Source organism: Cervus elaphus, chromosome 3, assembly GCF_910594005.1.
Source record: "Cervus elaphus chromosome 3, mCerEla1.1, whole genome shotgun sequence".
NCBI lineage: Eukaryota > Metazoa > Chordata > Mammalia > Artiodactyla > Cervidae > Cervus > Cervus elaphus.
Window position 1 is genome coordinate 22,728,139 of NC_057817.1, and position 14,229 is coordinate 22,742,367.

At 42.1% G+C, this 14,229-nt stretch overlaps 1 protein-coding gene across 1 annotated transcript in view; it reads left to right on the top strand.

Moving 5' to 3' along the window:
* PLEKHG7 (pleckstrin homology and RhoGEF domain containing G7) overlaps window positions 1-14,229 on the top strand; it is an 88,988-nt gene that overhangs the window by 72,335 nt on the left and 2,424 nt on the right. Inside the window, exons 14-16 of the mRNA XM_043891078.1 lie at window positions 4,320-4,399; window positions 6,754-6,907; window positions 13,826-13,923. Coding sequence (XP_043747013.1) covers window positions 4,320-4,399; window positions 6,754-6,907; window positions 13,826-13,923 — 332 coding nt within the window. The remainder of the gene's footprint in view (window positions 1-4,319; window positions 4,400-6,753; window positions 6,908-13,825; window positions 13,924-14,229) is intronic.

The window sequence follows — 14,229 nt, forward strand, 5'->3', positions numbered from 1 at the left end:
ATGGGATTTTCTAAGCAAGAATACTGGAGTGAGTTGCCATTTCCCTCTCCAAGCTCAAGATCTGGAATCTAGTAAACACTCGACATCAGCCGTTCCCACCCTCATTGAGCTGGGCAGTCAGACTGTCAGTGTTGACAGAGAATCTGTTATGTAACACACTTTGTGCTGCCCGGGGTTACAGGATAGAGAATCACTATCCTGGATAATCCTCTCCCTCGAGCTGAGAAGGTCTGCCCCAGTAAGCAGACCTGCAGTCTGAGTCCGGAGGACAGTCCGATGCTGGAGTGCCCCGGAGAGGCTCCCTGTGGTCCCTGGGACTGGAGGGGGGGGACTCTGGGGAATAGAAGGATGTTAGGTCAGTGGGAGGACAGGAGGGAGGACATCCCAAATGAAAAGCACAGCACGAGAAAAGGCTTGGAGGCAGAGGCCACCTGGAAGAACAGGCTCCCAGCATGGTTAGAGGGTGTGCCCCGAGCTGACCGCCAGGCTCCCTTCCCAGCTCCACATTTGCTGTCTCTGTAACCAGGAGCCTTGTTCAGCAGTCTCCCCACACTGCAGTTTCCCCTCTTTGTTGTGAGGTTTTAAGTGAGCTATTGAATGTAGGTAGCTCTTGGAAGAATAGTTGGTAGAGAATCAGCACTCAGTAAATGTCATGATCAGAAAGGCTGCCCAACTGAAGTAAGATTTGCTTTCATTCATTGATTCATTGCTTCACAAAATCTTGATTGAGCACCTACAGTGTGTGAAGCCCTGTAGGATGTGAGATTGCATGTTTATAGTCGTCTGAGATCTTGTCGGTAGGGGCTGCTGGGCAGTAAGTCCTTATTCAGGACACATCTGTTGAGAATCTGCTCTATTTTCAAGACAGTGTTCGATGTCAGCCTGGGACATAAGCCCTGCCCACTCAGACACGCCTGATGTTTCACAGCAAAGGAGTTTTACGTGCATTTTCTCCTGCCAGTGAGTTATGCAGAGAAGTTACATTTAATCCCACATCACAGGACAAATACAGGGAAGTTCCATAACACATTCAAGGTGACTTGGCAAGTTAATGGCAGCATTCAGACCCAAGCCAACAGGCTGCCTCAACCTAGCTGGCTTCCAGAATTTTAGGGACTGCCTTGGAAGCCAGAGGGATCCAGCCAGGAGACTGCAGATAGCAGGAAGCCACTGGGTCCTCACACAGGGACACAATAGGGTTAAAAGTTGTTGAAGAACAAGTTCTGAAAAGCAGTGTGCAAAGTGGCTGGAGGAGGCAAAGCAGAGAGACCAACCTGAAGGCTCCAGTGAAGCAGGGTGAGGTGGGAAGAGTCTGGGTCTTTGTTTCTCAACCATTCTCCACCTGTAGACTCCCCCTGCCCCCACTTGCCTTTGAAAAGATAACAGTTTTACACTCCCTTTAATGTTATTACAATTTCAGAAATAACTATATCATTGTGACAAAGCCAGATCCAACCAAAACCAAAAGTAAGGAAGCAAAACACAGTTCTGTGTGCAGTCATATGACTTTCCCTCCAAGATTTGGCCTCTGCCTGGAATTATCAGAGATTTTATTTCACCTCTTCCCTGTGTCCACCAACTTCCCCAACACAGTGAGTTGCACTAGCCTATCCTAAAATGTTAGAAATGGGTGTGGATCAAAAAGGAAGACCTGTGTAAATATTAGTAACACCAGGCTCCTGTCTAACAGTATATGCTGTTAGTCAGGTTTCATCAGAGGGGGAGGCGGCGTCATACAGGAGTGTCCTATCAAGTTTAAAGTCACTGGGACTTTGACTCAGAGTTGGTATGGAAATGTGGTGGGGGTAATAATATTAGAAGAAATAGGGTATTGTTTTGAATGGGGAAAGCACTGGACCAAGAATTAGGGGCTTTAGCACCAAGGGAAATTGTTTAAATTTCCTTAATCTCTTCTGTAAATATTGGTGATGACGGTGGTGATAACAGTGATAACGATGATACCTACTACTAATATGTTTCAGAATCTGTTCTAGCCTTAAAAACTGTGGTGTTAAGATTAAATAAGTGCATTTTCTCATTCCCAGAAGGTACACGTTTTTATAACTTTTGAACTTTAACCAGCTTCCCATTGGAATTCATGTCAGCACATAACTTCCACAGATGCACTGCCCCCCACAGATTGGTGTTTCTAAATAGAAGTGAGTGAAGTTCAAGCCAGTATGATGGCCAAGTAGCCAGCTGTGGCACCTGGAGAACACCCATTGTCCAGGCCGCTGCAGAGCTGGGGTGAGCCGGTGGGGCTGCTCTGTCCCCTAGCGGTGCGATAAAGTGAAGTGAAAGTCACTCAGTGATGTCCAATTCTTTGCAGCCCCGTGAACCGTACAGTCCATGGAATTCTCCAGACCAGAACACTGGGGTGGGTAGCCTCTCCCTTCTCCCGGGTATCTTCCCAACCCAGGGATCGAACCCAGGTCTCTCTCATTGCAGGCAGATTCTTCACCAGCTGAGCCACCAGGGAAGCCCCGCAGTGCGATGGGAACCCCACAGTTCAGGCTCTGTGAGAGAAAGACCGAACCGAGCTAGAACCGCACCAGTTAGTAAGTCTCAGAACTGGTTGTGTGACCCGTAGCTTCAGACTCCCGGTATAGCAAATATGAATACTCTGGCTTTAGGCCTACAATGTCCCTCTTTTAGTCATCCTTTTTCATAATCCCATCTTTACTTTAGCACTGTCGGTTCTTGAATTTATCTCAAATCTTGTCTGTGTTTATTATGAGTCTGCTCTTATTACAGTTAAAGCTCTTAGAAGGCAAGATTCTGCCTTAATCTGCTGCTTGGAAGTATATGTGCCAGCTTTCCTCGTAGCTGAATGTGACCAAGTGACTGAATTCTGCCCGCATTCTAACTCCTATCCCATTGGTTAGAATTCAGTCACTTGGTCACATTCAGCTACAAGGAGAGTTGGCACATGTATTTGTTCACAGTAAACATCTACCCACTAAAACTTGGAAATTTCATTACTACAAAATAAGAATTGTTTTTGAGAGACCACCGGCAGTCTGTGCCACAGCCCAGTTTGCCAAAAGGAGTTTCTAGTAGTGATGGAAAACACTTAAAAAATATTCAAGGATAATTCAAGATTGAATAAAATATCTAATTTCTCTTCGGGGCAAATATAGGAAGTATCTTTCCTCTAAACTTAAAGAAGGGGAGTGTTAGATATTGTATCTATTAATTTAATCTTAGACATTGTGTTTCCAGGATATACAAGAGAGAACTTCTAGAATAATATAAACAAACAGAATAATAAAAAATATTTACTTGATTTTTCTTATATTTCCTTTAAGTGCCTGTCATATTCCCCTCTGAAAGGACTGTCCGTTCCTCTAAAATCATTTAAATTTAACCATTTCTAATTTCTAAGGGATAGAGTTAAATCAAGAAGGGGAGCGATCTCTCCAATATTTTTCCCTTCTACTGCTGTCTCCTTAGGGAAAAGCAGAAAAGCCTATTTGCCTTCAGTTATCATCAAAAGTTATATAAAGAAAAGGTTGTAAATGTAAAGCTACATGAAGACTTTAAACATGTATAGACACATTGCAAAACTCGAGAAACAAATTGTTTTAATGACTCTTAATCAGCTAGGGCCGCCATAACAAAATGCTGCCGGCTGGGTGGCTTAAACAGGAGATGTTTATTTCTCACAGTGCTGGAGGGTGGAAGTCTAAGATCAAGTCACCTGCTGATGTGTTCCTGGTGAGAGCTCTCTTTCCAGCTTTCTCAGTGTCCATGCGTGGCAGAGAGAGCGCGAGCGTGCCTTGGTGTGTCCTCTTGAATGATATTCACCGGGGTCCTCCCTTAAGCCTTCATCTAACCTTAATTACTTCCTTATTCCGAGTACACAATGGGGGTTGGGGCTTCCACAGATAATTAGGGGGCTATGCAGTTGAGTCCACGTCAGTGACAAAGTGCCTTTTCTCTAGTAATGTATACCTTTGCCAGTGACACCCGGATGAGTCAGGAGGCAAAAATGCTGGTGTACTGTTGGTCAATAGATGTGTCCTGGCTTAACTGAGACCGCTACAAATATCACCGAAGTTATCTTAGATCCACATGAAATGCATCACTAATATCTTTAAAGTTGAAAGTGTGAGCTCACATCAGGTCCCTGCTTTAGGTAGAAATCAGCTCAGTTGTAATGCAGTTTTCTGACCCACATGATTGGAGCCCCCTGAGTCTCCTACACCCAGATCCCTGTTCTGTGTTGTTTTCTAAAGGGTTTCTTTGATTTAAAAAGAAAAAAAAAAAACTTTTGCTTGCCATTTCCAGCCCCAATTTCATCTTCTTTCTTTCCTCAGAAAGCACAAGATTCCTAGATGTTTATCTGTTTCTCTTTGATGATTTCCTCTTAGTTACGAAAACTAAGCGCAACAAAAAGGTAAAAATCTGTTGTTTCTAAATAAGTCTGTTGAATGAGTTTGGAGATATTTCTGAATAAGTTGTTAAAAAGAGAAAAAATTCATGTACTTCAAATTGGACTTTACCCTCCATAAAATGGAGGCATTTAAAAGTATTGACTTTTTCTGTCATAGAGTTCTGAACTGAAAAACGTCAGTAACAAAAGCAAGTCCCATTTCATAAGGATGCCAAAGGGTGTGTGTATTTTTAGAATGACTCAAGTCCATATACTTTTGAGGGGAGTCCCAGAAGCCACAGGACTTTATGCCTGGCCAGCCTCAACAAATGAAATTCAGATCCTTTTGTCCATATCAGCCTTTTCCTCATCCACATTGTCCACCACAGTGAAAGTTGTCAGAGCAGGGGGCCTCTTGAAACCATCTGCCAAATGCATTCTAGTTTGAAAGTGCACCTCCTTCCTGAGAAATGATGATGTAGGGGGCTGCGGGTGGGAAGGGGCCCTGGTCTCTCAGAGTCTACCTGTAGTTAAGAACTGCAGATGCCAAACAGATGTACATTTGGCATCACAGGGAAAAAAAGAGTCACCAAGGGCTAGAGCCACAAAATCTCTTCTAAGACTAGGGATTTTCCTCTTTTAAGTGTTAATTGTTACCACTGTTGTCATTACTCCCCGTTAAGCCATGGGTCTCATGGTCCACCACTTTCCCATTTCACAGTCTGTTCCCTGACTGAGGCCAGTGCTTTCAGGAAGGGGCCTTTTCTGCAGCCCTTAGAGGTGGGAAGAGCTGCAGTTTCTCCTTGGCCATCAGAGATACTTAATGTTCTAACCCACTCGCTCTTTCACTCAGTGGCTAGCCTTACCCCGAAGTTGAGACCGTGAGACCGGATCTCTCGGATATTTTAATACTCTAAGCTCCCAGATGGCGTGTTGGTCTCTGTCGTTTATTGTTGTAGTCCATAAGTCGTGTCCAACTCTCTTGCGACTCCATGGATTGTAGCCCACCAGGCTCCTCTGTCCCTGGGATTTCCCAAGCAAGAATGCTGGAGTTGGGTTGCCATTTCCTTCTCCAGGGGATCTTCCTGACCCAGGGATCAAACCCGTGTCTCCTGCATTAGCAGGCAGATTCTTTACCATTGAGCCACCAGGAATGTGGCATGTTAGTTAGTTAAGCTAAATAATTTAAGAGCCTATATTCAATTAAAAAAAAAAAAATGGGCTTCCCACTTGGCACTAGTGGTAAAGAATCCGCCTGCCAATGTAGGAAACATAAGAGATGCAGGTTCGATCCCTGGGTCAGGAAGATCCCCTGGAGGAAGGCATGGCAACCCGCTCCAGTATTCTTACCTGCAGAATCCTATGGATAGAGAAGCGGTCCACAGGGTCATAGAGAGTCAGATACAACTGAAGTGACTTAGCTCACAAGCAATAAAATAGATACCCATTAATCAATCTGTGAATAGTTGATCGGTGGTTGGGGAGGGAGTGGCTGTTGGAGACACTAAGAGTCAGTTTCGAAACTTGGATGGCCTCCTGATTTTAGCTGCCAGACTAGCATGTCTGAACAGGTCAAGCCCCGAAAAATCTCTGTCCCCTTCCAAAACCTGACATTAAGCACAGCTTACCTTCTCTTTACATAGTGGCACAGATCAGAGCCCATGACTCATTACTGACCATGTTATAGTATTCTGCTTCCATGCTTCACAACTTGATTCTGAAATAAGGAATGTTACCTGTTTTAAATCCCCCTTTAAATTCTTCTCTCTGATAAATCTGAGAATTTTATTGACTTCACAGGAGCAGAAATAACCACCCAGAGAAGACATCAGGTGTCACTCTTTTTTTGGAAAAAGAAATAAGGAATGTTGTTTTTTCATTTCTCTTTGCTATTTAGTGCACAAATTGCTTCATGTACATCACAATTTTTGACATCCTTTTTCTTTTAATTTAGCATATATATTCAAAATAATTTCAGTTATTTATAAATCATAGAGCACGGAGTCTTATTTATTTAGATTTTAGTGTAAGATCCCATAGATAGAGTGGGCCTAGATGAGGCTCCTCTTTCTCACTCATTTAACTCAGTACTACAGAGGGATACTGGAAATGAAGATCTTTCCAGTGATGTGATGGTGATTTAATGTTTCCAGGCTGTGGAATTAACCATTTATTTACTCAGGTGATTAAACTTGGGGCTCAGAAACACTGCTTTAAATCACTGTGTACTTTGGGAAATGCTTTTCAAGATCCTAAAAAAACAGTAAGCTGGATTCAAACAATTGTCTCTAAAAATCAGTTTATTTAAGGATGTACTGTAAGTGTGTGTGTCAGTATTTATTTCCTACTTTTTGCATTATTTTCCCCCTAAATTTCAGAAACTTGGAGGCTCAGACCCTGGCTTAATGTGCCCTTCACTTACTCCTGAGCTGCAAGCAGTAATCAAAGAAGGTGGTTCATGTACAGTCATCGACCAGCCCATTCCACTAGACAGACTGGTTGTCAGAGGTCTCGATCCACTCCATGTGTCAGGTATGTGTCTTATTTCCATCATTCAGCTCAACTCTTTGCCATCCCAGAGTATTATGTTGGCCTTTTTTTGATAGCAGGACATGAATCCAATTTAAATCTTCAACAAAGATAATACTGAGTTTCTATGTAGTTAAATATCACTCATTCTACAGGCTAGTTATGGAAAGAGTACTGGACTTGCTTCCAACACTTGGATGACCCAGCTCTGCCCCTTGCTAACTGTGTGACTGTGGGTGCAAGGTATTGGGTTGGCCAAAAAGTTCATTCTGCCTTTTCTGTAAGATCTTACGGAAAAACCTAACAAACTTTTGGGCCAATTCAATATGTAAATTTTCTAAGCCACAGATGTTGTTCAGTTGCTAAGTCATATCCACCTCTTTGCAACTCCATGGATGCAGCATGCCAGGGTTCCCTATCCTTCACTACTTCCTGGAGTTTGCTCAAACTCGTGTCCATTGAGTTGGTGATGCCATCCAACCATCTCATCCTCTGTCATCCCCTTCTCCTCCTGCCCTCAGTCTTTCCCAGCATCAGGGTCTTTTCCAGTGAGTCAGCTCTTTGCATCAGGTGGCCAAAGTATGGAGCTTCAACATCAGTCCTTCCGATGAATATTCAGGGTTGATTTCCTTTAGGATTGACTGGTTTGATCTCCCTGCTGTCCAAGGGACTCTCAAGTCTTCTCTAGCACTCCAGTCCTACAAATCGAAATTCTTTGGCACTCAGCTTTTCTTATGGTCTAACTCTCACATCCATACATGACTACTGGAAAAACCATAGCTTTGACTGTATGGCCCTTTGTCGGCAAAGTGATATTTCTGCTTTTTAATACACTGTCTAGGTTTGTCATAGCTTTCCTTCCAAGGAGCAAGTGTTTTAATTTCATGGTTGCAGTCACCAATCCACACTGATTTCTGAGCCCAAGAAAATAAAATCTGTCACTGTTTCCACTTTTTGCCCTTCTGTTTGCCATGCAGTGATGGGACTGGATGCTATGATCTTAGTTTTTGAATGTTGAGTTTTAAGCCAGCTTTTTCATTCTCCCCTTTCACCCTCATCAAGAGGCTTTTTAGTTCCTCTTCACTTTCTGCCATTAGAGTGGTTGTCATTTGCCTATCTGAGGTTGTTGATGCTTCTTCTGGCAATCTTGATTCCAGCTTGTGATTCATCCACCCTGGCATTTTGCATGATGCACTCTGCATATACATTAAAAAAACAGGGTGACAGCATATAGCCTTGTCATATTCCTTTCTTAAGTGTGAACCAGTCAGTTATCCCATGTCCAGTTCTATTCCTTTCTTAAGTGTGAACCAGTCAGTTATCCCATGTCCAGTACTGACTGTTTCTTCTTGACCTTCATACAGCTTTCTCAGGGGAGAGGTAAGGCAGTCTGGTATTCCCATCTCTTATAGAATTTTCCGGTTTGTTGTGGTCCACACAGTCAAGGGCATAGTCAATGAAGCATAAGTAGATGTTTTTCTGGAATTCCCTTGCTTTCTCTATGATCCAACAAATATTGGCAATTTGATCTCTAGTTCCTCTGCCTTTTCTAAACCCAACTTGTACACCTAGAAGTTTCTCACTTCACATACTGCTGAAGCCTAGTTTGAAGGATTTTGAGCATAACTCTGCTAGTATGTGAAATGAGGGCAATTGTATGGTAGTTTGAACATTCTTTGGCATTGCCCTTCTTTGGCATTGGAATGAAAACTGACCTTTTCCAGTCCTGCGGCCACTGCTGAGTTTTCCAAATTTGCTGTCATATTGAGTACAACACTTTAACAGCATCATCTTTTAGGATTTTTAATAGCTCAGCTGGAATTCCATCATTTCCAATAGCTTTGTTCATAATTCATCTTGATAAAATCAAGATAATATCTTCCCCAGTTGGTTGTCATGAGAACTAAATAATGCAGGTAAAGCAGTCAATAAATGATGGCTATTATTAGGTCTGTTAATCATTTTAGTACCAATGTTATTGTTAAAGCACTGGTAAACCAAGACATGCTAGGAAAGCCTAAGATATTTTACTGCAATTGCTCTATAGAAAAATGCCAGAAATAAACATATAAATATGTGTACATACATACACATGTGTATAGATCAGAAATATATATTTTTGTTTTTCAAGCATTTCCTGAGAACCAGGCACTCTCTAAGTGCCTCGGAGTCACAAAGATGGAGTCCTCAGAACAATGAAAGATCAATACATCCTTTCAGGAAAGCCCTGGGTCTCCGAGGGACTTGAAGGACATCTTGGCTGACTTAGTACTGGGTGGGAGGGCAGCAGTGTTCGAAAGGAATCAGGCCTCTTTCTGCCTTGGGTACAGGCTCATAGGAGACCAGCAAAGACAGTAGGAGGGGAGTGCCTTCCTGCACCAAGGAGGAGAGGACAGGGACGACAGTCCAAGCCCTGTAGCACCCAGCCCAGCAGCCCTGGGCTGGTTGGTCCCTAGTCAGTAGCAGGGGACCAGCCTATACATGGCACGGCAACATTGCACCGTGAACACACCAACAAGTAATAGCCACAGTTTACATCAGCATGTTATGCAACTAGGTTTTATATTTGAATGTTTAAATCCTCAGTGTATCCAAACTCTCCCCAAGAGCAGCAGGGCTCCAGTGGGGTGGGAGGAACCTGCATCCAGAACTAGAGCCTTCTGCTTCCCTTGTCTGTTCTACTTAGAAGAAATAGCAGCTTTGCTGAAAAACAGCTGGAGAGGCCTTAAGGCCTCTTAGATCAGAGGCCAAAATCTGCATAAACCAGAGAGCCTTCCTGAGCAAGCTTAGAAAGGGGCATCTCAGAGGGACACAGCCTTCTTACTAGAGTGGCTGTAGTTAGAAGATTCTGCCAGGATTTATGGATGTGAGCCGAGGAAGGCGTGTGATCGCCCAGCAGGAGAGGGAAGCAGCTTGGGCTCAGGTCAGCCACAGCCCCGCCAGACAGCTGGACTCTGGGAAACCTGACATCCTAGGATTCCCTTGGGAGAGGCATGTTTTTTCTTTTGTATTCCTTTTTTTTTTTTCTTTTCTTTCTTAAATCAGTACCTTTTTAAAACCATACTTCCACCATGTTTTGTTACTTTTTAATTTGCCACGACCATTTCATTTTTGTTTTTAAATTATTTTAAATTTTTAAATAATTTAAATTATTTTAACTGTTCAGATACAGTGCCTGAGTCAGAATAGCTGTAGGGTGAAACAGAATAAAGTCTGAAAAAAAGGGATTGTGCTTTGAAGTGACAGAAACCTAGTTTCACATCCTGGCTGTATCATTCACAAACTGTGTGACCTTAGAAAACTACACCTAATCTGTGTCCTTATTTGGAATTAGTTGACTTTTTTTAAAAAATTGAAGTATAGTGGATTTACAGTGTTCCAAGTATGCAGCAGTGATTCCATTTTATACACACACGCACACACACATTTTTTTCCGATTCTTTTCCATTGTAGGTTATGACAAGGTACTGAAGAATTTAATTCCCTGTGCTATGTAGTAGGTCCTTGTTTATCTGTCTTTTAATTTTATTTCTCTTTGGCTGTGCTGGGTCTTTGTTGTTGCGTGGGCTTTTCTGTGGTTGCGGCAAGTGAGGACCACTCTCTAATTGCAGTGTGCAGGCTTCTCACTGCAGTGGCTTCTGCTGGACCACAGGCTCCAGGGCAGCCAGCTGCAGTCGGCTGCAGCATGCGGGCTCTGCAGCCGGCTGCAGCATGCGGGCTCTGCAGCCGGCTGCAGCATGCGGGCCTTGCAGCTGCAGCTCCTGGGCTCTTGGGCACAGGCTCAGTAGCGGCGCTCAGGCTTAGTTGCCCCACAGCATGTGTGGTCTTCCTGGATCAGGGATCGAACCCGTGTCCACTGCATTGGCCGGTGGATTCTTTACCACTGAGCCACCAGGGAAGGCCTCTTTTTCTGTTTCACATGTTGATACAGTGGGGCTTCCCAGGTGACACAATGGTGAAGAACTCACCTGTCAATGCAGGAGACAAAAGAAATGCAGGTTCAATCCCTGGGTCAGAAAGATTCCCTGGAGGAGGAATTGACAACCCACTCCAGTATTCTTGCCGGGAAAATTCCATGGACAGAGGAGCCTGGCAGGCTACAGTTCATGGGGTTGCAAAGAGTCAGACACGATGTTGATATAGGAGTGTGTATCTGTTAATCTCAGATTCCTAATATATCCCTCCCTTACCTTTCCCCTTTGAGAATTATGAATTTTTTTTCTGAGTCTGTTTTGTAAATAAGCTCATTTGTATCCCTTTTTTAGATTCCATAAGAAATACTGTATTTGTCTTTCTGTTAAGATGTCACTTTACTTATCTCTAGGTCCATCCATGTTGCTGTAAATGGCACTGTTCTTTTTTATGGCTGAGTAATATTCCTGTGTGTGTGTGTGTATCTGTTGATGGACATTTAGGATGTTTCCATATCTTGGCTACTATAGTGCTGATATGAACATTGGGGTGTATGTATCATTTCAGTTTTTGTCTTTTCCAGATATATACCCAGAAGTAGGACTGCTGGGTCATCTGGTAATTTTTAGTTTTTTATAGAACCTCCATACTGTTTCCCATAGTGAACGCAGCAGTTTACATTCCCATTCCCATTTCTCTACACCCTCTCCAGCATTTATTATTTGTAGACTTTTTAATGATGGGACATTCTGCCCTGTGTGCGGTGGCACCTCATTGTTGTTATGATATGCATTTCTCTAATAACTAGTGATGTTGAGCATCTTGTCATGTGCCTGTTGGCCATCTGTATGTCTCCTTTGGAGAAATTCCTGTTTAGGTCTTTTGCCCATTTCTTACTAGGCTATTTGCTTTTTTGATACTGAGTTGTATAAGCTGTTTATTTTGGAAATTAATCCTTTGTTAGCTGCATCATTTGCAAATATTTCCTCCTCTTCTGTAGGTTTTCTTTTTATGGTTTCCTTTGCTCTGCAAAAGCTTTTAAATTTTTAATTAGGTCCCATTTGTTTATTTTTGCTTTTGTTCCCATTTCTCTAGGAGATGAATCCAAATAAATATTGCTATTTTTGTCAAAGAGTATCCCACTTATCTTTTCCTCTAGGAGTTTTATAGTATCCAGTCTTACTTTTAAGTCTTTAATCCATTTTGAGGGGGTTTTTTTTGTGTGTGTGTGTATGGTATTAGGTAGTGGTCTAATTTCATTCTTTTACACATTGCTGTCCAGTTTTCCCAGCTCATTTTTTGGAGAGATTGTCTTTCTCCATTATATATTTTTGCCTCTTTTGCTGTAGATTAATTGACCATAAGTACATGGGTTTATTTCTGGCTTTCTGTCCTTTCATTGATCTATGTGTCTGTTTTTGTGCTGGTACCATACACACTCTTTCGGTCACTGCAGTATAGTCTGGGCTCGGGGAGCATTGATTCCTCCAGCACCGAGGTGGTTCTTTCTCAAGATTGTTTTGGTGATTTGGGCTGTTTTCCTATCTTATAAAGTCGATGTGTGGTTTAAATGACAATAAGGAAAAATACATAGCACTGTGCCTAGTGATAGTAAGTGCTTAATAAATGATGTCAACTATTGTTAATTATTAGAACATCAGGGAGAAAAGAGCTACTCCTTTTTTAATTTTTTTATCACCTTATTTTATCTTCTAAGCCTCGCCATACAAGATACTTTTGCTTATGAAGTCTTTAGTAGTCATATTACAAACCAAACAGATGAGGGATACCTTAAATAACTGAGAACTACAGATTATGAGGAAAATGGATTCTGAAATCCAGCCAAGAACAACCACCTGATCTTTAAAGCCTCACTTGCTGCAGGGAATTTATAAGGAGAAAAATCAGGAAGTTAAACAAACACAGCCAGATCTTTTTTCCAGAAAGTCATTTTAATAGGTTTAAGTTCTCTCACCCCAGAAAAGCTGGACAGAATTTCATGACCTCGTCAGGCTTTGTTGTGGTAGAATTTAGGAATTATGAGGGATGGACTGTTAACAGTTTGTAAGAGTTAAGTAGTTCACAGTTAAGAAAATAAAAGTCTCATATTTGCTTCAATTCTGAAATGAGGCTCAACTTGCCTCAGTGAGTCTGAATTAAACCCACGAACTTCAAGGAACAGGAAAAACAGCTGTGAGCAAGCGTCAGCTTAACGGTCAGCCAGGAAGAGGCACCCGTCCTCCTCTGTAGTTCTCGATGCGACCTGGCTTGGCTTTGTTCCTAGACATAAACTGACTATAGGAAGAATATGTAGGCTGGAGAACTTTATCCCTAGGGTTGTATCAATAATTCAAGGACAAACTTTCATTTTAAGAGCTCCAGCTGTAGTAATAAAAAGAAAGGAAATCTGCTTTCCCGGGAAAATCTCCTGTTGTTTCTTTAAGAGATGCTAGGAAACGACAGAACGGACCATTTCTTTTCAAACACAGAAACCACGCCAACATTTTTTGTTTTTGTTTTACATTTCACATAATTTGGTGGATGTTGGATTTTGAGTCCTTTTTTTTTTTTTTGCTTTTCTTGGATTGCTGTGAAGCATTCAGGTGGTTTTTGTATGTTTGCCACATCTTAATTTGTTTAACCCTTGTCTTGATGTTTAACTTGCCTTTAAGTACAAAAAAAGGAATGGTGGGGGGGCGGGGGGTGGTCAAAGAAACTGATTATTTTTCATATTAGTATTTTATTTTACACAAAGTCTATCTAATACACTAAATTTCTTCTTTGGGGAGGAACACATTTTCCATCACTTAAGCCACAAATGTATTTCATTAAGTCCCGGAAGTTGTTGGCTAGGGAAGAAAAAGGTCTGCATAGTTAAGTGGGCACTCTCATAGACAGGACAGAAAACTCCCACACATTAATAAACAAACAAAAATCCAAGTTCTTAAGCTCAGAAACTATGGATTTCATATTGAATGCTTTGTTGTCTTGTCCTTCATCTTTTTCTAGTCTTTGGGCTGAAAAATGCTTTCCTCATACAACATGAAAACAGATATCGACAATGTATAGCAGCGTTCTTATTACAAGCCCAAACGGAAAACATCAAGGTAGGTATTTCAGGTTTGTGGGTTTTGATTCTTCAGATGTAAGAGGGAAAAAAATCTCACTCCAAAAACTCATTAAGGAACAGTGAAAGAAAAGTTTTGTCAAGTTTGGGAGGACAGGAAGGACATGAGTATCTAACCACATCAGGCTCAGAAACCTCAGCACTGACCATTTTCTTATATCCCCAGTGTTGACACAGCTTCCCTTGTTTCTCCTTCAGCAGCAGCTTAAGAGCTGCCTCTGACTTCTGGAAGGCCTATAGGAAATGAGGGTAAAACTGCTTTGGATTGCATGCTTTTAAGATGTTC